Source organism: Stenella coeruleoalba (genome assembly GCF_951394435.1).
Source record: "Stenella coeruleoalba genome assembly, chromosome: 1".
Taxonomy (NCBI): domain Eukaryota; kingdom Metazoa; phylum Chordata; class Mammalia; order Artiodactyla; family Delphinidae; genus Stenella; species Stenella coeruleoalba.
In genome coordinates, this window is record NC_137169.1 from 186731637 (window position 1) to 186755719 (window position 24083).

General features: G+C 36.1%; 1 protein-coding gene across 3 annotated transcripts in view; it reads left to right on the plus strand.

The window, feature by feature from the left end:
- The window catches only part of NME7 (NME/NM23 family member 7), a 258876-nt gene that overhangs the window by 15991 nt on the left and 218802 nt on the right, over nucleotides 1-24083 (plus strand). The window contains exon 1 of one of the 3 annotated variants that reach the window (XM_079935493.1): nucleotides 12233-12711. The exons of the other annotated variants lie outside the window; for them this stretch is intronic. Coding sequence (XP_079791619.1) covers nucleotides 12709-12711 — 3 coding nt within the window. The 5' untranslated portion in view covers nucleotides 12233-12708. Of the gene's footprint in view, nucleotides 1-12232; nucleotides 12712-24083 lie in introns of those variants that run through there. 3 annotated transcript variants of the gene reach the window in all.

The window sequence follows — 24083 nt, forward strand, 5'->3', positions numbered from 1 at the left end:
CAAAAATGCCAGTGCAATTCAATGAAGAAACAGTAGTCTTAAAAAAAAAAAAAAAAAAAAAAGAAACAGTAGTCTTTTCCACAAATGGTGCTGGGACAATTGGATATCCATATGCAAAAAGATAAGACTCTGAAATGTAATTCAAAGTGGATTATAGACCAAAATGTACAAGCTAAAACTATAAAGCTCTGAGAAGAAAATATAGGAATAAATATATGTGACCTCAGGTTAGGCAAAGCCCTTTTGGATATGACAACATAAGCACAAGTAACTGAAGGTGACCCCCACCCCCCACTGCCCCCAATGAAAATGATCTGGGACTGGCAGTGTGAGGCAGGAAGTACCTGTATTCCAAAGTATCATTCTGGGTCCTAGCAGGATATAGATATAGTATACTCAATTGGGATAATTGAAAAGTTTACTAAAGAGACTAATTATAGAGGTGTGGGGAGAAGTAAGAGAAGTTAACAAGGGATGGTTCAGTATGAGGGGAGGGGCTAGCAACAGCATGGAGCCAATACTACCTATGGACCTGTTCCCAGGGCAGAAGGAGAGAGCTAGCAGAGTAGCTGTAATGGACAGATAGATTGACAGGAGCTGTGGCCTTTTGTAGAGAGGAGCAACTGACCAATGTGATCTGGCAGGGAGAAAGGAGAATAAATATCTTGACTTCACTTTTCTTCCTTTGATCTTTAGCCACTGCTTCCTACTGGCTGGACCCATGTGAAAGTCCAAGGACAAGGGAATCTTTTGATGAAGCTCATGCTGGTTGGCTGGCCAAACTCAGAGCAGGTTAAAGAAGAGCACAGTGAAGGTCTAGAGGGACACATCGTAAATGGCTAGCGCGTTCACTTCCAGGCCCAGTGGCATAGTGACTATGGGATAAAGGCATAACAAAATTAGGCTTCGTATACTCGTGACCTTAGCAACAGCCCTTTGGATCAAGAAATTTACAGATACCACTTATATTCTAATCTTCTGTGTTATCAGATGACTTCTAGCCCAATAATGAAGTCAGTTTTCTAATTGAATATTAGGTGAATAGTGTGTAATTGCTTTAATAGTCTCTTGCCATTATAGTTAGACCCAGTATTTCTTTTTTGGTTCAGATCCATTTCTCTTTTCGAATATTGTGGTTCAGATAATTGTTGACAAGTGGTCCCTGATGGATAACTCTTCTCCTGGAGTCACTTACTCTTTCATCAAGTGTATTTTTTTTTTTTGCGGTACGCGGGCCTCTCACTGTTGTGGCCTCTCCCGTTGCGGAGCACAGGCTCCGGACGCGCAGGCTCAGCGGCCATGACTCACGGGCCCAGGCGCTCCGTGGCATGTGGGATCTTCCCGGACCGGGGCACGAACCCGTGTCCCTTGCATGAGCAGGCGGACTCTCAACCACTGTGCCACCAGGGAAGCCTCATCAAGTGTATTTTTTAAAGTGCTAGTCAGAGAAGCCATACTTATTCAAAAAAGTAAGAAAAAATGTCTTCCTTCTGAATTTTTCTGGAAATAGAAATAGACAAACAAATGGGTGTAGGGTTTTGTTTTTTATCTTGAGGAGTGGATTTTGCCATTTTATTAAAATCTTGTGCTAAACACATTTATTTACTCCTTTCGATCTTTATTTTGGTAGTATATAGTTGACTTTTTTATTAGGGGTCCCAGAACCAGGAAAATCACTTTGGAGCTTCAAAAGAAATAAATGATGTAGTCACTATCCTCCAGAAGCTCAGAATTTGGTTATAGAGAGAATTTATGTTGCACAAACCTGCCAGATGACGACCCAGCATTCTACTACGGAAACATCAGTCTGCCCATCAGGAAACAAGGGTCTTTGTTAAACTCTGTTACTTAGCAAGTCACAAAACTCTTGCGAAGTTACTTAATTTATTTGAACTTCTGTTTCCTTATCATTAGTGTTCCTTTGATCTCTGAAATTCGGTGAAAATTAGATTCCAAGTATACAGAAATATCAGTTGGCTGGGATTGGTCTGGAAAGACTTTTAACAATAATTGTGTTTTCTTTCAGCCTTGCTTTTCAGAGAGAAGATTTCCCCTAGTAGGCAGTATGTGGCATTGTTTTTTTACATGGTATTTAACGTGGCGTTATTGTAAATTTTTACGGTAGTGATCTGCAGAAGTCTGAGAGGAAGAATTTTCAAGGATCTATAGGGCCCAAGCTGAAAAAGTTTCAAAAAGTCCTTTCTTCTCTGAAACTGGATATATGCCTTTTAAAATGATTCTTATTTGATCAGTTTCCTGATTTACACTTATACTATGGAAATGGTTCTTTTCTGGCATTTTTTACTCTGTAATAAAATTAAGCGGGCATTAAATGGAAGGTGCATTCCTAAGCATCATAGTTGGGGAAACACATGAGTTTGTGTTCTGTTTACTGCAGCATTGACTTTTTTTTTCTGTTAAGGACAAACAATAATGCATTCTACTTCTGAGATATTATCTCAAATGACTTTTTAAAAAGAAAACCTTGGAAATATGTAGAATCCTCACATTGAACATTGTATTTTTCACAAGGGGAGAAGATATTTGGCCTTAAACTGACTTTTTTTTAAAGATAAAAAGGATTACAACATTTTAACTTAATTCTTAAAGAATTTACATGGAAAAGGAAAATTAACTAAATTTAATAATTCGCCTAACTTTTCCTCCTCATGTAATTTGCTTGTCTGACTTTATTAATGAGAAATGCTAAGCTAGAGTTAGCAAATCAGAGTCTCTACATGAGACCCTTTTCACTGAGCTCACCTTCTGTTTGCCTTTCAAGGTGAATTTATGAGGAAGCAATAGCCTTCTGAGAACAATCTGGACAGGTTTGAAAATGGTTTTGGCCACACTAAAGTTGAGGTTAATGTTTGACACAATTCAGTGTAAGAGAATACTTGATCCTTGAAGGAAGCCCTGGAGGAAGACTGGTAAAGATTTAGTACAAAACAAGTTATTGCCTAAAGTCTAGTCTGTGGTAATGGGAAAATACAAACCTTTTGGTTGTAGTCTTTTCGTTTCTGTTGTACTTCTCACTGTGGCATCTAAGTAAAGCCATAGGAATTGCTATGTTTATTTGCCTACTAGTCAGGTAATAAATATTTAATGATCAACTGTGTTCTCAGAATGTTTGAGACAGTGAAGTTTGTTCTTTGGAGCCGCTTTTCACAAACCCTTACTGGAAGCAGCTGGCTTGACGTAGCAGGTTCTCATATACTGTTGATTTCTATTATAGTGTCATTCAGAGTGGATGGAGGTACATTGAGACTTAGATTAAACTTTAGAAGCCTGTTGAATGGTAAACTTTACCATCGGTATAGTTTACTCCAGAATGCCCTTGAAGTCACACAGAAGCAGGTATTTGGCTTAAAATAGATGGTGACTGACTCTTAAATATGCAACTTCTGAAAATCAGATTTCTGGTTTGTTTAAGACGGTTCTCCATATTGTATTCTATAACTCCATTTCAGTGTGATTTAAGCAAGGGAGCAGTTTAAACAAAAGTGTTTCGTTGCCTATTGTGACGTAGTTTTTTCTGAACTATAGTATTGCAGAGTGCAACATACATTTTTCAGTGCATTGTTAGAATTACAAGTCTGACAAGTATGGCCTGATTTTTAGGCCATTGTTGTTGTGTTGCTTTTTAAGATGTGATTTGTTTCAATAAGCAGTTAAAATGAAAGAGTTTAGTTTTGGGTTCTGGAGATGTAGCAAACAGAGCAGTGTATGTAGGCTGCGTGGTCCTATTTCCCTTAGATCCCCTTTCCACCACTCTGAGGAGAGTGGTTAGGAGCATGGGATCTGGAATCCAACTGCCTGGGTTCACTTGCTTCTAAGCTGGGTAGTCTTGAGTGTGTTTTTAAACCTACCTGAGTCAGTTTTACTATCTGTAAAGTACAGGTAATAATCTGTCTCTCTCATACTGTTATTCAGATAAAATACCTAAGTGTTTAGAACTAGGTGCTTAACACGTAGCAGGTACCTAATAGAAAGTGCGAGCTCTTGACTATCACTATAATTGTTCTTAGAGTATTAACTTATAATGATTTGTTTATATATTTGGCTTTTACATAACTGACTTCCTTACAGACCTCCTTAAAACCAGGGATTATTTCTTAGAAATCATTGAATGTACCATCAGAGCTTGGCACAAGAGAAGCAGTTAATAAATATTTTTGGAATGAATAAGTGAGCTCTCATCTGATCATATGTGGTCTGTTTTTTTCCCTCAATTTTTTAAATTGTGATAAATACACATAACATAAAATTTACCATTGTAACCAATTTTAGGTGTACAATTCAGTGGTATTAAATACATTCATAATGTTGTACAACCATCACCACCATCCATCTCCATAATTCTTGTCATCTTGTAACACTGAAACTCTATAACCAGTAAACTATGACTCCCAATATTCCTCTCCCCCAGCCCTGGCAACCACCATCCTGCTTTCTGTGTCTGTCGTTTCGATTACTCTGAGTACCTTGTGTAAATGGAATCAGGCAGTATTTATCTTTTTTGTGATTGGTTTATTTTACTCAGTATAATGTCTTCAACTTTCATCCATGTTGTGGCATATGTCAGAATTTCCTTCCTTTTTAAAGCCGAATAATATTCCATTGTAAGTGCATACCACATTTTGTTTATCCATTCATCCATTAATGGACACTGGATTGCTTCCACATTTTAGCTATTGTGAATAATGCTGCTATGAACATGGGTATATAAATATCTCTTTGAGACCCTGCTTTTAATTGTTTTTTTTTTTTTTTTTGCGGTACGCGGGCCTCTCACTGTTGTGGCCTCTCCCGTTGCGGAGCACAGGCTCCGGACGCGCAGGCTCAGCGGCCATGGCTCACGGGCCCAGCCGCTCCGCGGCATGTGGGATCTTCCCGGAAGGGGGCACGAACCTGTGTCCCCTGCATCGGCAGGCGGACTCTCAACCACTGTGCCACCAGGGAAGCCCGATACCCTTCTTTTGGGTATATAAGTGGTCTATTTTTAAAGAAAAAAGATAAAACTGTTGACATTGAATTCTTGTAGGAAACAAAGGTAGACAGGAAAGAGAATATATATATATATATATATAAAAATATATATATATCTCTAGGCTGTTTTGATCTCACATTCTTACTAGAAAAAGAAATAGAACATCTCTTCCTCCCTCATAAATGAGTGCTCAGTTATAATTTATACAGTACTGTATTAATACATTACATACATTGTAAATAATTCACAATAATAGAAACCTTAATAGGTTAAGAGTTAAAAAAAATAGAAATGTTGAGTTATTTTTCCCCCAGTAGGATCTTAGAGAATATTTGATGTAGAAACTTAGACACTCTTGGTATAGAAAAAGGTATTTTTATCAGACTTCGATTTATGTCCTGGTTCTGGCACTTAATAAATGTGGTTACTTAACCACTCTGTGCCCCAGGTTCCTATTCTGGAAAATGGGTGCAATCATAACAACCTCCTAGGGTTGTTGTAAGGACTAAGTGCAATAATATAGGCAAATAACTATGGTGCATGCTACATAGTAAGGGCTCAGTAAATGTTAGCAGCTCTAATAATAATACTGATAATAAATTAGAGTTATGTTATTGTTACGTTGATGATGATAATGATGATGTGTTTAGGAAGATATTTTTCCTCTGGGAATTTTTCATGAAGATGCTAGATTTTATCTATTCTAATACATTTTTGGGGGGACTCTTCAGTCATTAGTTCTTTTCTCTTGCTCAAATTCTGGTCTCATAACTCCAAGTGATTACTGTAATAATTAGAAGCTCTGCCTTCACTTCAAAAATCTATTGGCCTAAATGTAATCTTATTTTTACCTTGAAAAGATTCCTGCATTCTCCCATTCACTTTGGCTTGAAACTTTGAAAAATCTTTGCTCAATCTCTATTTCTTATTACCATATCTCTTCCCTTTCTGTCACTGACTTATTACTACTTACTTAAATCTGTCTCTTGTATCCATCACTTCTCTTCATTCTTCCTGTAACCACTTATAGTCCCGAATTAAGACATCTGATTTGTCTCCTAATTGGTCTCCCTGATTTAGAATCTTTATGTTCTCATCTGTCCATCCATACATCCAGCCATTATATTGGAAAACATTTACTGAGCACCTACTTTTGCTAGATACTTTTCTAGATACTGGCAATAAGCTTCCTCCCTCAAGAGCCCATATCCCTACTAAGATGAATTGAAACATTAACCTCATGATTGTATTTCTCTACTCAGACTGTTCACTAGCTCAATGATGCACTATTTTCATTTTGTTTTTAAAATATAATCATATCACTTGTTGAACTTTTATGTCCTTGTACAGCTGCATCCTCCCAGGTTGCCAATAATACTCATGCTTATTCCCAGCTTTGTGCCCTTGTGGCTTTTGTCATGATGATCATATAGACAGACTGCTCTTCTTCAAACGCCTGTAGTTTTGTGTCACACAACCTATCTCTGAATTATTTTTGTATTGTTTTCTTGCTGGTCTTTTTTCTTTTCTTTTTTAAGTTGTTTTTGATGTGGACCATTTTTAAAGTCTTTATTGAATTCGTTACAATATTGTTTCTGTTTTATGTTTTGGTTTTTTTGGCCGTGAGGCATGTGGGGTCTTAGCTCCCCAACCTGGGATTGAACCCACACCCTCTGCATTAGAAGGCAAAGTCTTAACTATGGGACCGCCAGGGAAGTCCTTCTTGCTGGTTTTTCACGTGTACTTGTTTTTATTGGCAATTTAGAATGATTGCAAAGCACCTGATGATGAGGATTGTTATTTTGACCTCTGTATATCCCCCTTTCTCCTACCCGGGACCTAGGGCCGAGTCTAGCTTATTCTATCCCCCTATCAATTCAGTCTGTACAGAGTGTGCTGGAGATCATTCTATGTGAGAGGAACCTACACTGTCAACATATTTTATAGGCCTCTTCTTATATTATTAAAAACAGAAAAACTGATGTTGAACTTTTTAGTAGTACTCAGACAGCAGGAGCAAAGTACATTGTCTGGTGGTATATCTCTTCTTCCCCTCCCCCATCACTCGTGTTTGTAGGGGTTAAGTGTGGATACCTCAGTGGCCACTGAAAGGGAATGGGCCTCATAGGTGTTGAGAAAGTACTATTTTGTTTGTACAGTGATTAATGAAACTCATGCTTGTTTGAGTGCAAAAATATATGTATATGATTTGACTGATGTACATTTAAAAACTTGTAAATATATCAGTGACAAGCAATGAGTAATAACCTAAATTACTAGATATGCAAGGTAACGTTTTATAAGAAGTAGAAGTAAAGTAGTAAGATATAGGAATACGTAAACAATTAATTTTTTGTAATCTTACAGCAACAGATAAAATGGTCATGTAAATAACCTGCTCAGATATGTTGAATTAGGTGTTGTGTAAACAGTTTTCAGTAGGAACTGGTTCTTTTTTTTTTTTTTTTTTGGCCACACTGTGGGGCATGTGGGATCTTAGTTCCCCGACCAGGGATCGAACGCACACCCCCTGCATTGGAAGGGCAGAGTCTTAACCACTGGACCACCAGGGAAGTCCTGGGAACTGGTCCTTAATGTGAGCCTAAGATTGAAGTATTGACCAGTTATTGACTGAATACCGACTTGTAGAAGGCCCTGGGATGTGCACTTTGGGGATATAAAAATGAATGATACCCTCATTTTGTCCTCAGGAACTTACGTTATAGTAGAAACATAAGGTGTGTATATAAACAACTATAAATATGCTTCCAAAGGCTCAGCTAAAATGCAAGGGGATTTCAGAGTACTGAAAAATGTCTTTCATTTGGGAGGCTCATGGAGATTTTTGTCGAGCAGGTGGAATTTGCATTGTGTCTTGACAAGAAGATATGTGAAGATTTTGAAGGAACAGAGAGAGACTGTTTCAAAAGTTTAGGAGAAGTACCGTAAATAAGGAGATATATGGTACATCTCATTGATCTAGGTCTGCAGAGTATTTAAGGGTGTATTTCAGCAGCATTCAGAACTGAAGTGTGATACTTTTTTGGTTTGGTCCCGAAAAACTAAATAGGCCAGTTATTTACTTACCATTTTAGAGTCTACCTGTACTTATCTTTATTCATCCTCCAGGAGGAGCCAGCCAGTTCTTCCTAGGATGTGATGATGGGTAAGAACTAGTTCTCTGATTTTCCCCTCCTCAAATAACAGTTTTTGCTTGGCTGTTGACCCATCCTTGCATAGGTGGTTCCTTAAAAGGAAGAGGAAGTTACAACTCTGTAGTTCAGTGGTAAGAAGTGTAGCTAGTTAGAAGGCTCACCATTTTCCTGAGTGGGTGGGCTTTTATTTTGGCAAATCTGTGTGAGACAGATTTTCTTCTCTTTTTTTTTTTTATAGCTTTCACTCAATAAACAGAGGATTCAATAAAAGACAGTTTAGTTTGTGTCAAAATTAAATACTTTGAAATTTGGAAGAGTAGAAAAGAGGATGAAGGTAGAAGGACTAGAGTAAGATGAAAGGTATAAACAGTTTTACATTGCTTAGATATTAAAAATTTCCTTGTATTAAGTAATAAACCAAAATGCAACAGAGGGTGCTTACTGCTGTCCAATCATGAGGAGAACTAGTATTTTAAAACTTCAGCCAAAATTTCCTAGTTCCTTACAGTTGGCTAAAGTACTTTTAAAAATAGTAATGAGAATATTTTGTTACACTTATATTGATTTATAGAAGACAGCTAAATTGTGAGATCCCATAGGAAATGAGGGAAGCTGCAAAAGTTCAGTCTCAGTTCTTGGGCAAGTGGGAAAATGTAATGAGAAATACGCTAACAAAGCTTGCAGCAAAGTTGATATAGTTTTTAAAGTTTGCCAAGTACTTCATTGCTTGCTGGAAGAGAAAAAACTTATAAGTGGCATTGAGTTATGATCTCATAGGTTCAAATAACTTATACAAATAAATATTTAAATAGTACACATTTTTAACTTGGTGTTTAGCTATTAAACTAGTTCTGTAGAAGTGATTGTTCTTGCTGGCTAGGATATAATTGCTTAATCCCAGTGAAGGGTTGTATTGGCTGTTTCACTGGACTCTGTTTTAGATACTTGATTTCAGAAACACTGCTTCTTTCTTCGCTTCATCTTTCTATGAGGATTTTAAGCAGTTTGACTGTGCCACTCAGTCCTGACCCAATAGCATGACAGGCTGTTTCCTTACAACCTCATTGAACTACAGAGTTGTAATTTCCTCTTCCTTTTAAGCTACTACACTCACGCACGGATGGGTCAATAGCCAATGTGAATTAAAATACCCCTCAGAAATGATTTCTTCCATCTTTCTGAATATACAATTGTTTCTCTCTGTACTGTCTGTTTTCAATTCAGGCACATTTATTTTAGTGACTGATATATTGCTTGGTTCCGGTAGGGAAAATCCTTTTTTTTTTCTCCTTTTTGAGGGTGGTGAGCCTGAAAGCAAAAAAGAGGATGTGAAGGGAGCAGTGGGTGGTAATACAATGTTTTTCAAAGGTTTTTGGCTTTATTTATAGCTCATAAAATCAGTTTAGTGGATCTCTATCGATGTTTGAAAAAAAGACTGGAATAAAAAATATCTTAGTAATCTGAAAAAGAATGGATATATATATAACTGAATCGCTTTACTGTATACCTGAAACTGATACAACGTTGTTAATCAACCATTCTCCAATATAAAATAAAAATTTAAATAAATTAAAAAAAATGAAGAAAAGAAAAAATATCTTAGTACATAGTGCATAGTAAGGATAAATATTGCATGAAATTTATCAGTAACATATTTACATGTATGTGTATATTGGGTCATAATGTGAAGTTATTACTGTAATAGTCAAAAGTTTGAAAGCTACTATTATAATGGGTTTTTAAATATATGGAAAAAAATATGATAATTGTTCCTAAATTGCATATACTTTCTGTAATTTTAAAAAATAACTAATAACTATGCATCTTTTCTCATTTAGATTCTAAGCTCCTTCATCAGTCTTACTCGTTCAACTTTGTAAATGTTTTCCACTCCTATCCTCTGTGCCCCAATATACTACTTTGTACTTTGATGACTCTCAATTAGTATTTCTCTCTTAACAATGATGCTTTGCATTCTATAGTTGTAAGATATGCAAGCAGCAGCCATTTAAAAATTTCACCTTTGACAATTTCAGAAACTAGATGTACAGTACTGGTTTCAGACATATAATAGATGATTGGTACATAATGTCATTACGTGTTTTTTTTTGGCTGCCTTGGGTCTTCGTTGCTGCATGCGGGCTTTCTCTAGTTGCAGTGAGCGGGGGCTACTCTTTGTTGTGGTGTGTGGGCTTCTCATTGTGGTGGCTTCTCTTGTTGCAGAGCACGGGCTCTAGGTGCACGGGCTTCAGTAGTTGTGGCCTGCAGCCTCAGTAGTTGTGGCTTGCGGGCTGTAGAGCGCAGGCTCAGTAGTTGTGGCGCACGGGATTAGTTGCTCTGCGGCATGTGGGATCTTCCCGGACCAGGGCTCGAACGCGTGTTCCCTGCGTTGGCAGGTGGACTCTTAACCACTGCGCCACCAGGGAAGCCCTGTCATGAAGTTTTTTTTTTTTTTTTTCGGTACGCGGGTCTCTCACTGTTGTGGCCTCTCCCGTTGCGGAGCACAGGCTCCGGACGTGCAGGCTCAGCCCCCATGGCTCACGGGCCTAGTTGCTCCGCGGTATGTGGGATCTTCCCGGACCAGGGTACGAACCCGTGTCCCCTGCATTGGCAGGCGGACCCTCAACCACTGCGCCACCAGGGAAGCCCCTGTCATTAAGTTTTAAAAGATGCATTTCTTTGAATAACTGAAGTTACTTGGGATAGTCTTCTCCTCAGTTACTGTTTTGGGGCAGAAGAATCCAAAGTATTGTTCTTCAAGATGCATTCCTGAATAACTGTTAGTTCTACTACATAGAATTGTATAACTAGCAAAGATACCCTTCAAAATAATGGAGGTGAAATAAAGACATTTCCAGGCAAACATCTGCTATGTTTCTGAATCCACACTACCACATCATACTACTGTTGCCACTGCAGTTTTTTCTCTTCTATTTTTTTCTCTTCCATGAAGTGATTTTCATTCCCTAGGAGTCTTGTATTGACCTTGAGTAACTCCTTTTCTTTAATCTCTTACAACACATCTTAAATGCAGTTTCCAGAAACATGTAAGAAGGGCCTCAGTAACCTTGACAGAGTCCTTCTATAACTGTAGAATGTTTCCTGTTCTTTCTTGGATTGAGGCCAAACAGTTTTCATTGTTAGTGATCTCCTCTGATTTATTATTGCAGCCGACTTTTGTGCTCAAATGTACCTTGTAGACAGGCTACCTTTCTCACTGTCTCTCATCTCTGCTGCTCTTTTGGCTGACCCAAAACTCTTCATTTTGATATTTTTCCTGATTCAGTTCTTTCGATATCTGGAAATGAGCATTGATTTTTGGCATCAGACAAACCTTTCTTTGAATTCCAGCACTGGCCCTGACTAGCAGTTTGATCTGTGTAACCTCTTGACAATTAACCTTAATGTCTCTGAATCTCTTTCTCATGGGTGAAAATTGGGGGAGTACCTCCATGATAAGTTTCTGGTGAGGATTAACCTAGACAGTGTATTACCTACCCCTAATGTACTGTTAGTTCATCTCCCTTTTCCCTCCCTATCTGCTTGAGTCAGTATTTGATTCTAACAGTTGTGAGAGGTAAATAAGATTTGTAAACATTGATTAAAATAGTAGCAGTTTAGAGAACACTAAAAGAGTCACAAGTACCAGCAATCAGATGTAAACAGTGTATCCCATTGATTTATGCAAGATTATGATAGTTGGTACCATAAAAAAACAAAACAAAACAAAACAATAATGGCTCTGCCTTCCTTCCTTCCTTTTCTTCTTTCTTTCTTTTTAAGCATTTTTAAGTGTTCAGTCTTTAAAGGTGGTAACATTTGTGTCAGTATGTATTGGGCTGATACCTTATCTTTCCAATATCCTCTAGAGGCCTTATCAGAATGAAAGGTCCCTGGAAGAATAGAGGACTTGTTAAGGGAGTCTATTACAATGGAGCAATTTATAATCAAAACTCCTCTTCAGAAACCTTGTAGTTTATTTGTAAAAAGAAATAAAGATAATTTTTTGCTATTATCATGTATTATTCAGAAATAATTCATCTTCACTTAACATGTACACAAACGCATATACACCCATGAACTCATCCTTTACCCCAAGTACTTACGTATGGGGGTACATTTCTAGCCATATTAATATTTTATTTTGTTTCTTCTGTATTTATAATTGATGTGGGATTAGATAATGAGTATGATTTTCAATTTTTCCTGCCTTTCTCCCAGGCTTATTGATATCAGGAATAAAAATTTACTTGAAAAGTTACCTTAAGTAGACATTTTATTTCACTGTTGAGCCATTAAATGAAGATTTAGATAATTTATTTGAAAATTATTTCCTGTGTTTTATTTTAGATACCAGAGAAGCCTTGGACTGACATGCTTTCTTATAAGTACATATTTCTCTCTTTTAAATAAAATATAGAACATTTCTGCTTTGCTTTGTGGACCTGGAGGCAGATTCTTCAGATTTTACTCCTATTTCATAAACATTCACATAGCTTCTCAGATTTCTTCTTGGTCCTGGAAACTAGTCACATAATTAATTTTGCATCTTAGAGTAGTTAAATGGTAAGATATGATACCTGCTCTTTTGAACATATAAGTTGTTTATAAGTATAATGTCCAATATGACTTTAAATATTATATTAGCTATAGAATGTAAGTGCTTTGTTATTATTTTCCATAACATTTCTGTGTTTCCATGCCGAGCCAAAGCACATGGTTTAAGTTTTCACATCTACAATTTGCAGCAGTAATTTCGTGTTGATTAATGTAATCTGTGATTTTTTTCCAGTGATGCTTTTCCTTTGAGAAGTTTGAATTATAATACTAATCATTAATGTGTAATAGATGATGTCATAAAATTTAGAAAGAAAATTGTTGCTCAATTTTGTACTGGTAAAAACAGACCCATAACTTTGAGCTCCCTAAAGGGCAAAAATTTGTACTGACTCTGGCTTACTACATGTCCTTTATAAAAAATTACTTACAGAAATAACTATATATGTTCAGTAGCTATACTTTTCATAATAAATACAATTTTAGTCACATTTGTGGTTTTCTGTTTGCCACAAATTCTTTTTTCCTTCCTACTGATTTTTTCTGCAAAGACCTTTAAAGAACTACTTACTAGGATTTGCTGCAGTGCAGGCTGCAGCATCACGAATCAAAAGAGGCCCTTCTTGTATATCAGAAAAAGGCCAGTAAGGGAGATGAATGTGTGCAGTGCAGCTCGAAAGTCACATGTGGCCCTACAAGCCACCGTCACTGCTATGAGACTTAGGCAACAGAAATCCTAGTGCTTTATATACACTAAGTCATCTAATCCCCACAACTACCCTAGGAGGAAAGTACTATTACTATTCCCATTTTATAGGTGGGGAAACTGAGGCTCAGAGAGGCTCTCTCCTATCTTGTCCATGTCACCCACCCCAGGTCTGTCTGACTCTATAGCCCGTGTTCTTAGCTATCCTGAAGTATTCCCCATCTGACCCCAAAAGAAAATTCTTTGTAGTTTCCTGGATTTTCTTTTCAAGCAGCACAGCTCAGAGCCATGTCATTTGCTATAGGCTACCAGCAAATGAGAGAAGCAATAGTAGCGGCAGCAGGCTCAATTTGGCACATGCATTGCCAAATACTGATAATGCCAGGTCCAATCAGTATTTGTTGATTGATTACTATAGAGTCATCAGAAATGGAATGGTTCTTTTTTTTTAATTGAAGTATAGTTAATTCACAATAACAATACTGTGTTAGTTTCAAGTGTACAGCAAAGAATATATACATATATTTTTTCAAATTATTTTTCATTATAGGTTATTACAAGATATTGAGTATTGTTCCCTGTGTTACACAGTAAATCCTTGTTGCTTATCTATTTTATATGTAGTAGTATCTGTTAATCTCCTACTCCTAATTTATCCCTCCCCCAACCCTTTCTCGTTTGGTAACCATAAGTTTGTTTTCTTTATCTGTGAGTCTATTTTGCAAATAGGTTCATTTTCATTATTTTTTAGATTCCACAGATAGGTGATATCATGTAATATTTGTCTTTGTTTGTCTGACTTCACTTAGTATGATAATCTCTAGGTCCATCCATGTTGCTGCAAATGATGAAATTTCTGGAATGGCTCTTTCTGACCAGTAATATTGAAGTGTATGAGGCCAAGGTACAATTATACTTGGTGGCACAAGCTTAATAAACTTACTCTTGAACTAAGGGATATTTTTAAAAGCATACGCACATGTGAAAGATTGTTAGTTTCACATGATCCATGTAGGGCTGGGCTTTCCTTTTTACATATATATTACCCAAAATGAATGACTAGACATAGAACTTACACTCTTCACAAAAGTTAACTCAAAGTGGATTACAGACCTAAATGTAAAATGCAAAGCTATAAACTCCACTGCAAGCACAGAGAAAGCACAGTGGTTAACTTCATCTAGTGTTGGGTCCTGGCCAAATGGTGCAATGAAAAGAATTGTTAAGAGCATGATTGACAAGTCAAGGAATCTGCGATGGATAGGGAAGGAAGTGAAGGAAAGAGGCTGGGGGGTTGGGGATGTGTGAAAGGGCTGCTGCGCTGGAAAACCTGATGATATAAAAGAGGGAGAAGTTGAACAAACTAACTGTAAGGACAGGAGGATATGGGCAGTGAAGAGAATGCTTGAATCCCTGAATTTGGTGGTGGAACACCTTCAGGTAATAGCAAGGGTCGGGGTGTGGCTACCTCATCTGTATTAATCCCGTCCTTTCTTCTAGCATTATCTGCAAGTTCATTCATTATCATGCTTTAATCAACGTACATATGGTTTTAAATTTACCTGTTTTACTAACGAACATTATTATTTCTATCGGTTATCACCTATTTTTCAAAAAGGAATTGAAAGAAGGAAAAATGTTTTCAAAATGAATGGAAGAAACTTACCTAAGTAATCAGCCTGTACGTGGTATAAGCCTACTATTTAAAAAAAAAAAAAAAAATGACTGAACTGGGAGATGATTCATACCAGAATGTCATTTGAATGGACAGCAATTTTCACATGCTACATTTTAAAATGACATTTTTCTTTTTTAGAAGGCATTACAAAATAAATTTGGAAAAACAATCTAAGGTTTTTCGACATTTAAAAATGCATACCATCAAAGGGAAATTAAAAATAAAGGTTGTAAAGTGCTTTACAGCACATTCTGATGACTAGTTATATAACCAGTGTAAAATGGGTTTTGAGTAAGATGAGAGAAAAATTAAATGACCTACTTAACTGAGTCAGTTGTGATATAGTAGAACAGTGAATTCAGAGCCAGGAGTTCTAAGTTTTTAGAAATAAATAAGAGTAATGCAACACAATAGTTTTTTATTTTTCTATTTTTTATTTTTTTGGTCAAAAAAAAGAATTTGTGTGATTGTTTGACTGGCTATTCTCCGTGCTAGATTATAAGGTCTATGAAGGCAAGGGCGATGTTTGTTTCTAATCATCATTGTCATGTCTTGATGTATCCTAGTACCTAGCATAGTACCTAGAACATGGTAAGTGGTCAATCTGTTGAATACACGAATTGGTGGATGGAAATCAGATGATGTATAAAGGTGTGATAGCTTTGCCTTATCCTTTTCATCATGTAAGTAGTGAGGCCTATACTTAAATAATGGTAAGATTGTATGTAGAGATATAAATAGGTTGAAGCAAGTCACTTTGACAGTTGTAAGCATTTTATTCAGAGAATACTGAAATACACTGTAGACATGGTTTGAACTGTAGACATGAGATTGAACACACTATCATACAGCCCTTCAAGTGAATGCTCTAAAATCTAAGCTCTAATTTTAAATCCTGTAAGAGCTGGAGATGTTGGAGATGCTCTGAGATTAGAAAGTCATCATTTCACCCTGAAATTCTGATCTTTAATTTTGCTGATTTGCTTCTGATCATTAATCATTCTGATTTATTGACAGTGTTAAAAATTCATTGTTTTGTTTACTGTTTACTGTTAGCCAGTGCCTTTTGGTTCTAACAGGAGACCTTTTCAGTTTTCTACGCTGTGTATCAGACCCTTTTACAAATGTGCTCACATTAATTTTTACAACTGTTTGTAATCGGTGTGATTTTTCTCATTCTCCAAATGAGGAGACTGAGCATACAGAGCTCCAGGACCGTGCTCCAGACACACCACCTGTTTTTATTTTGGCTAATGCTTACATTAACTGAAAGTCAAACCCAAATTTTTATAGAATATATAGAAACTCCCACATACGACTGTGCTTTGTATTAAGAGGCCTGTATAAAACTAATAACATTTTCTTTTAAAAATCTGAATGACTTTCCTTTTTCTTCGTTCTGAAACCATGGTTTCAGATTTGTTCTCAGTGGATTTACCTCTTTCTGTATAATGCAAAAGGATATTCTCCTCTCTGCTTTTGTGTTGAGGATTTGCTCTCTGCTACTTTCTCTGCATTCCACCTCTACTTGAGAATGCATTTTGCTTCAAAGCATCCCTCCCCCAACTCCAATCTATCTTTCTAACTATCTGTTTTATAAGGGGAGGGGAAGAGTAAGTTTCATATAAAATTAAAAAACACGATATATCTAATTGCTCACCAAAAGTTCTACCACGTAAAACACTTTAAAATGAAGATTTTTTTATAGGGAAATTTATTTTTTGTACTGACTATATAAAGTTTAGAAAATACAAAGAAGTAGGAGAAAAATAAATCTTAGCTTTTAATGTTAATTTTCCCATTCTTTTTGTATCATATATCTGATATGTAATTGTTTACACTGAGTTTTAAAGGGCTGTTTTTATGATTTTTATGATTTTATAAACAAATTTACATTGGGAGAACACAGACAATAACAATATAAAGGTGGGAAAAAAACTACAGAATGCTGCCACCCAAATTTAACTGTTTATATCTTAGTGTATTTCCTTAACACTCATGTTATACTCTTTGATTATTTGTTTGTTTTGTTTGATTTTTGTATTTACATTCTGATTTTATAGTGTAGTTGGTGGAAGAGAACTCCAAGAGTTCTAGATGATATATGATATGAGGGAGGATCTACTGACAAGTAGTATCTTTGCTGGGTGTTTAATTAGTCCTTACCTAATTAAAGAGAAAAAAAAAAAACTGGCTTCAGGTCTTCAATATAATTTGAAATTAAACTCTAAAGAAAACTATAAATTAGCAAACAATTTAACCCCTCTTGACCTCAAATAATAAAAGTAACACAAGCACCAAACAGGGTCAACCAGGGCAGAAAGGTGTAAATTGAAAAGGGCCCTCTCCAGTCCCCCGACCCCCTCATGCACTGTGAGAGAGTTGAGTGTGTGCAGTGAACCCCTAAAGTCATCATCACTGGCTTGTCACATTCCTGAGTGTCCTTCCAGAACACTGTTCCCTACCGATATACGGTATTATGTTGAATAATAAGAATTTGGGTCATCATCCCTCAAGTTCTGGGGCCATGAAAATGAATGCTCATTAGGTTTCTCTGTGCTGATGTAGCAAAAGGAATGGAACCACTTTTGTTTAGGATTAATAATACTCTGATTACAGTTTCCCCACTCTGCCTCGGGTTTGGTTATTGTTTACATAACCACTGGCATGTTGTTTCTTACTCTTTGCCATCTTGCAGAACCACTGTGCTTTTTGCTGCTTAACGTCTCTCTCCCCTTGCTGCCCCCAAGCTGCAGCTCATGAAAGCTTCTCTTCCATTTTTTTGGCTCTCTTCTTAGCTTTTTGACTATAGTGTGATTAGGGGAGGAAAAAGTATTCCTCAATCCTCGTAGGGTCCCCGGGTCTGAAATTTAAACTGACAAAGACAGATTAACAGGAGAAAAGCATACATGTTTATTTAATGTACGTTTTTCGTGACATGGGAGCCTTCATAAGGAAATGAGGACCTGAGGAAACAGACCTGAGTGTTTTTATGCTGGGTTTGATGAAGACTGGACAGTCTTGGAGGAATATGGTAAGTTAAGGAGTAGGAGGGAAGGGTGGTAAACTAGGGGAAACTCAGAGAGGGCTGTTTGTTGGGAGTTTCCTCCGTGTCCCTTTGCTTTCAAAGGGTATAGGCAGGGCAGCTCTCACATGAGGGTTTTATGACCTATTTCAGGGAAGAAGGGTTGGGTAAAGGTCAAAGTGACCTTCCTGCTTCTGTTGTTCTCTCAAACTCCTTCGGCTTAAAATATTCAATATGCCAAGGTTTCATATGTTGGGAGTAGTGTGTTTCGAACCTTATAGTGTGGCTATCTGCTTATAATATTAAAAAAATGAGATGGCACATTGGTGATTATTTACAAAATTGGAACAAAGTGTGCTTGAATGTTTTATTATGTATAAATTATATTTGAAATGTTCAGAAGAAGGAAAATGATTTAGCTTCTTTAAGAAAAAGTCTCATTTTGCTAGAGCGTAATCTTTAAATGTTCTGCATAATGGTATTTCTGACAGAAATGGAAATCTCTGTTGTCCCGGTGATCATCCAGGCAGTGACATTCTCATCCGAAGATCTGGCAGAAAACTGGAGGTGTCCCTATGTGTGACTAAAGTGTTAGTTTCTCCCTCTTGAGTTGGCCCTGGAAGCCCAGTATTATGGAAAGATCTGAGTCATAGCAAGTGGAGTTTCAAGTTTTAACTCAGTCGTTAACTAGCTCTGTGACTTTATGCGAGTTATTTATATTTGCTTGCCTCAGTTTCTTTATCCATAAAATGAAGGGTTTGAACACGATGATATTCAGCTTTGAGATCACTGAAAAAAAAAAGGAATGGAGTTCTTTGCTAGATTTGCCTCAACTTAGCTGAAAATAAAATTCTTAAAATTTCTCAGGTAACTTTGGGTTAGGTGTGTGGATGTGAATATGTGCTCGTGTGTGTGTGTGTGTGTGTGTGTGTGTGTGTGTGTGTGTGTGTATGTGTAGTGAGGCAACTAGTTGAAAGGCCAGCCTGAATGAGATGTTCAGATGTACCATTGTTTTCTGCCAAGTTCAGATGTACCACTGTTACATCTCTAGACATCTTTTGACTCTAGGAAATAACTAAAGTTTCTACTGCAAAGGTTAAGGTTAAATCAAGTTTGAATACAATTTTTACGTGGCATGATAAACCTTTTTTCATAGAGGAAACAATACTTGCTTGAGAGTTACTTTCTTCTATTAAATAGAAATTCTGTTATTATTCATATATAGTTTTTTAACAATCTCATTGAGGTAAATCACAGTTATAGATGAAGGAATGGGCTAATTGTTTGAGAGATTATGAAATATTTTTTCTTTGTGTGTAGGTGCTGTTGTGAAACTCTATGCCAAAACTTCAAGAGGTCAGACCCAAGAGCTTAAGCATTTTTGAAATCTTGTGGCCATAGTTATTGTATCTTTTTCTGTGTGACAATTATTTATCAGATTTATTGAGCTGATCTGTAGTGTTGCAAACTCTCCTTTCGACATCGCATTAGGTTGTTTGGTTTCTGATGGAATTTTAAAAGTTAACACAACTCTATTCTTTCCCCTCAAAAGTGTGACCTCTGGTATCTATTTACTTTTTTTCTTTTTTTACAATAAAAAAAGTAATTGTTTTTATTGTTTTTTCTTAGAGGTCTTGACTACGTTAGAATATAGTATTCACAGTGAAAATGGTTTCAAAGCAGGAAGTTATTGGCAACACAATATATATATATGTATATATATATATGTGTGTGTGTGTGTGTATATACTTTCTGTAATTTCCTAAATAACATCTGCTTTGTAAAATTTTGTTTGGTATCATAAACTGATGGTATTTTATTTTACTTTACTTTAAAACAGCTTTATTGAAATATAACTCATGTGCCATAATATTCACCAATTAAGGTGTACAATTCAGTGGGTTTTAGCATACTTATCATTACAAACAATTTTAGAACATTTTCATTACCGCAAAAGAGTAATACCATACTCATTAGTAGTCATTCTCATCCCTCCCTCCCTGAAAACCCTGGCAACCACTAACCTACTTTTTGTCTCTAGATTTGTCTGTTCTGAACATTTCATATAAGTGAAATCATATAAATGGAATATGTGATCTTTTGTAACTGGTTTCATTTATTTAGCATAATGTTTTCAAGATTCATCCATATTGTAGCATGAGTCAGTACTCCATTCCTTTTTATTGCCAAATAATATTCCATTTTATGGACATACCACAATTTATCCATTCATCAATTGATGGACATTTGGGTCACTTCCACTTTTTTGACTATAATAAATAGTGCTGCTATGAACATTCATGTACAAGTTTTTGTATGGGTGTATAGTATATTTTCAATGAATAAAGCTGTTATGAAAATTCATGTACAAGTTTTTATATGGGTATATACTATATTTTCACTTCTCTTGGGTATATATCTAGGAGTGGAATTGCTGGGTCATATGTACTCTATGTTTAACATTTTGAGGAACTGTCAAACTGTTTTCCAAAGTAGCTGCATCATTTTACATCTACCAGCAACATATGAGAGCTCCATTTTCTCTGCATCCTCACCAACATTTATTATTGCCTGTCTTTTTTATTATAGCCATTCTAGTGTGTGTGAAGTATTATCTCATTGTGGTTTTAATTTCCATTTCCCTAAGAGCTACTGGTATTGAGCATCTTTTCATAGGTTTAATGGCTATTTGTATATCTTCTTATATCTTCTTTGGAAAAATGTCTACTCAGATCCTTTGCCCATTTTGTAACTGGGTTGTCTTTCATTGTTGAGTTGTTAGAGTTCTTAATACATTCTGGATACTAGACCCTCCCTTATCAGATATATGATTTGTAAATATTTTCTCCAGTTCTGTGGGTTGTCACTTTGCTCCCTTGATGGTATCATTTGGAGTCCAAATTATCTATGTTTTTGCTGTTGTTGTTTTGTTTCATTTTTTGGTCACTTGTGCTTTTGGTTTCTTGTCTAAGAAATCATTTACTAACCCAAAGTCACAAATGTTTTCTTCTAGCAGTTTTTCTAGCTTAGCTCTTGGTGTTTAGGTCTATGATCCATTTGAGTTAATTTTTGTACAAAGTGTGAGGTAGGGATACAGTTTCATGTATTTTTTGGCCTATGGATATCCAGTGGTCCCAGTACTGTTTATGGAAAGACTGTTCTTTCCCCATTGAATGGTCTTGCTGCCCTTGATGAAAATCAGTTGATCATATACGTATGAGCTTATTTCTGGACTCCCTTCTATTAGATTAATGTATATCTATTCTATGCCAGTATTACACTGTCTTGATTACAGTAGCTTTGCAGTGTTTTGAAAATAGAAAATGTGAGGTCTCCAACTTTGTTCTTCTTTTTCAAGACTGCTTTAGCTCTTCTGGGTCTCTTGGCTTTCCATACGGGTGTTATATAGGTTTTAAAATATAGTTTTATATTTAAGGTGTTTTTGGTATTTTATAAGAACAGACCTCACTGACTCTTGATTTCTTAAGATTCTGAAATTGAGATATAATTGAAAAGAGATATTTTGTTAAGTATGTTTGATGTCACAGGGAGTAACCTGATTTCCTTATCCTATTTTGTAATAATCCATACCCTTTCTCCTACATGTTTGTTAAAGGTTACAAAATTGACCCTGTCTAGAATTATTTAACTTTACATAGAGGAGTAGTTAAATAAATAAGTTCATCATTAGTTTAGGCCCACTGAATGCTTTCTTTAACACTGACTTTTGCATCATTTTATGTAAGTAGTGCTGTTTAGTGGGACAAAACATGTGCTTTGCAAAGTCTGAAGAACCAAAGTTTGAGGGCTGACTTACTCATTTCTTTGCTTTGTAACCTTGGACCAGTGTTCAAATTTTCTGAGCTTTACTATCCTTGTCCATGAAATAGTATCCCTATTTCTGTCAACCTACATTGTCTGTTGTGAGAATGAAATGAGATAATGTATGTAAAGAACTTGCTACTGAGTAGCTACTCTAAAAATTATTATTGTCATGCTTAATGGTTATCATTAATTTCTTAAAGTTTGAATGGCACTAATTTATTAAACACTTTGATAATTGTTTTCCTGTTGTCTGAGCACTAGGAGATGAAGAAAGGTCATTCTAACAGAACAGAGGGTGAAAAATTGAACAAAATGTCTCCAGTTTGCGTGCCTATTAGCTTAAGAGACATTCTCCTCACTGATGCTCATTGGAATTTGAGAAAAGGTCGAGCAACTGATGTAGGAGATACTTTTTTTGCTTCACATAATTTGAAGAATATTGTCTTCCCCTCACACCCTTTATATTCTTATTGATCTGAATTCAAATTCTACTTATTTTATATCCCACAAGACATTATTGTTATTTTGTATATGCATTATTTATTTAGATTTACCCACATATTTACATTTCCATTGTTTTTCAGTCCTTCTGTTCCTTGAATCATCTTGAATCATTTTCTTTTTTCCTTCAGAACTTCCTTTAGAATTTCTTTTAATGCAGGTGCATTGGCAATAAATTTTCTGTTTTTGCTTGTCTAAAAATATCTTTATTTCACCTTCACCTCTTGAAGCGTAATTTTGCTAGTTATAGAATGCTGTGTTGGCAATTACTTTTCATTCTTGAATTTCTGATTGATTAAAAAATAGATTCTGGCTCTCTGGTGAAATTATTAATCTTGACATATATTTTTCATGCCTATCATTGTTATTTTGAAAACTTTTCAGATAATAACTAGGGTATTCATGGATTTCTTTCTATTGTCTGTTTTTTTGCTCTTGGTCTTCTTTTTTTGGTATATCTGGTAGTTTGTCTTTGAAAGCTTGACATTGTGTATGAAAAGCCATATTTCCATCTCTGGAGATGCAGGGGGATGGAATGGAGGAAACATCACTTATCATAATTGAACATTGAGTGAACACAAAACTTGTTTCAAATTTTGTAAGGATCTGTTTACCTTTAGTTTGCCTATGCTCCTGGAGTGTAATGCTCCAGGAGTCACAACAGAAAGGCTAGATAGTTTATCAGTGGTCTCCTTTTTGGTGGGTTTGAACTCTCATTTTCCTCCCTCCAGCACTGTGATGCTACTGAAAGCTCCATTGAACAAACACAGCTTTGAGCTCACTTCTCTGTGGTTTCCTTTTCTTCCGGATCTTTGCCCCTCAAGTCTTGTCTGCATTGGTAGGCCCAAATTCCAGTGTTTGTCTACTTACCTCCATGACACTGTCAAAAGCTCTGCTAGCTTCTCTGCCTCTTAGCAGCCTTCCCCTGCCAGCTTCTTGGGATTCTCAGTCTCTTGTCCAGCTTGACTTAAGTCTCAGCACAGGTCCTCAGGTAAAAGCAGTATAAAGAATGCTGTGCTCACCTCAGTGAACGTCCTGTCTTTCTGAATCTTAGATCATCAAATCTGGCTGCCTTAGATGCTCTCCAACGTCATCAAACAGGTATATTTTTTTAACATCACACTTTCCGAGTTGTTCTTGGAAAGTAGCATTGATTTGCTCTAAGCTACGTCGTCAGCCAGAAACAGTACTTCCTCAGTTTGTTTTCTTTGTATTAAAACTGTTTTCTGGATGATGAATCATGAAAAATTCTACTACCTGCCTCAGAGTTAAAGAGTGTGATTGGCAGCTTTTGTGGTTAAGGCTGCCTGGATAAATGGAAGTGCCAAGTTTCATTGGTTTTTCATTTGCATCACTTTCTTTGCCCTTTTACCTTCAGTTAGATGTCTCATCATTTCTTCCATTTCATAATTTTATTTTAGTGAAGGCAATATTTCAATGATCTTTTTGAGTGAATGAATATTTTAATATAGATAGTAAAAATTTTAATAAACCACTAATATTTAAATTTTATATTAAAAGGAGAGTATAATACTAGAATGCACAGTGAAACCTAAATTTTAAAAATCTATATTAAAAAATAATAAAAGCTGTATTTATAGGGATCAATATGAAAAATAATGAATGAAGAAAGTCTTGTTATAGTA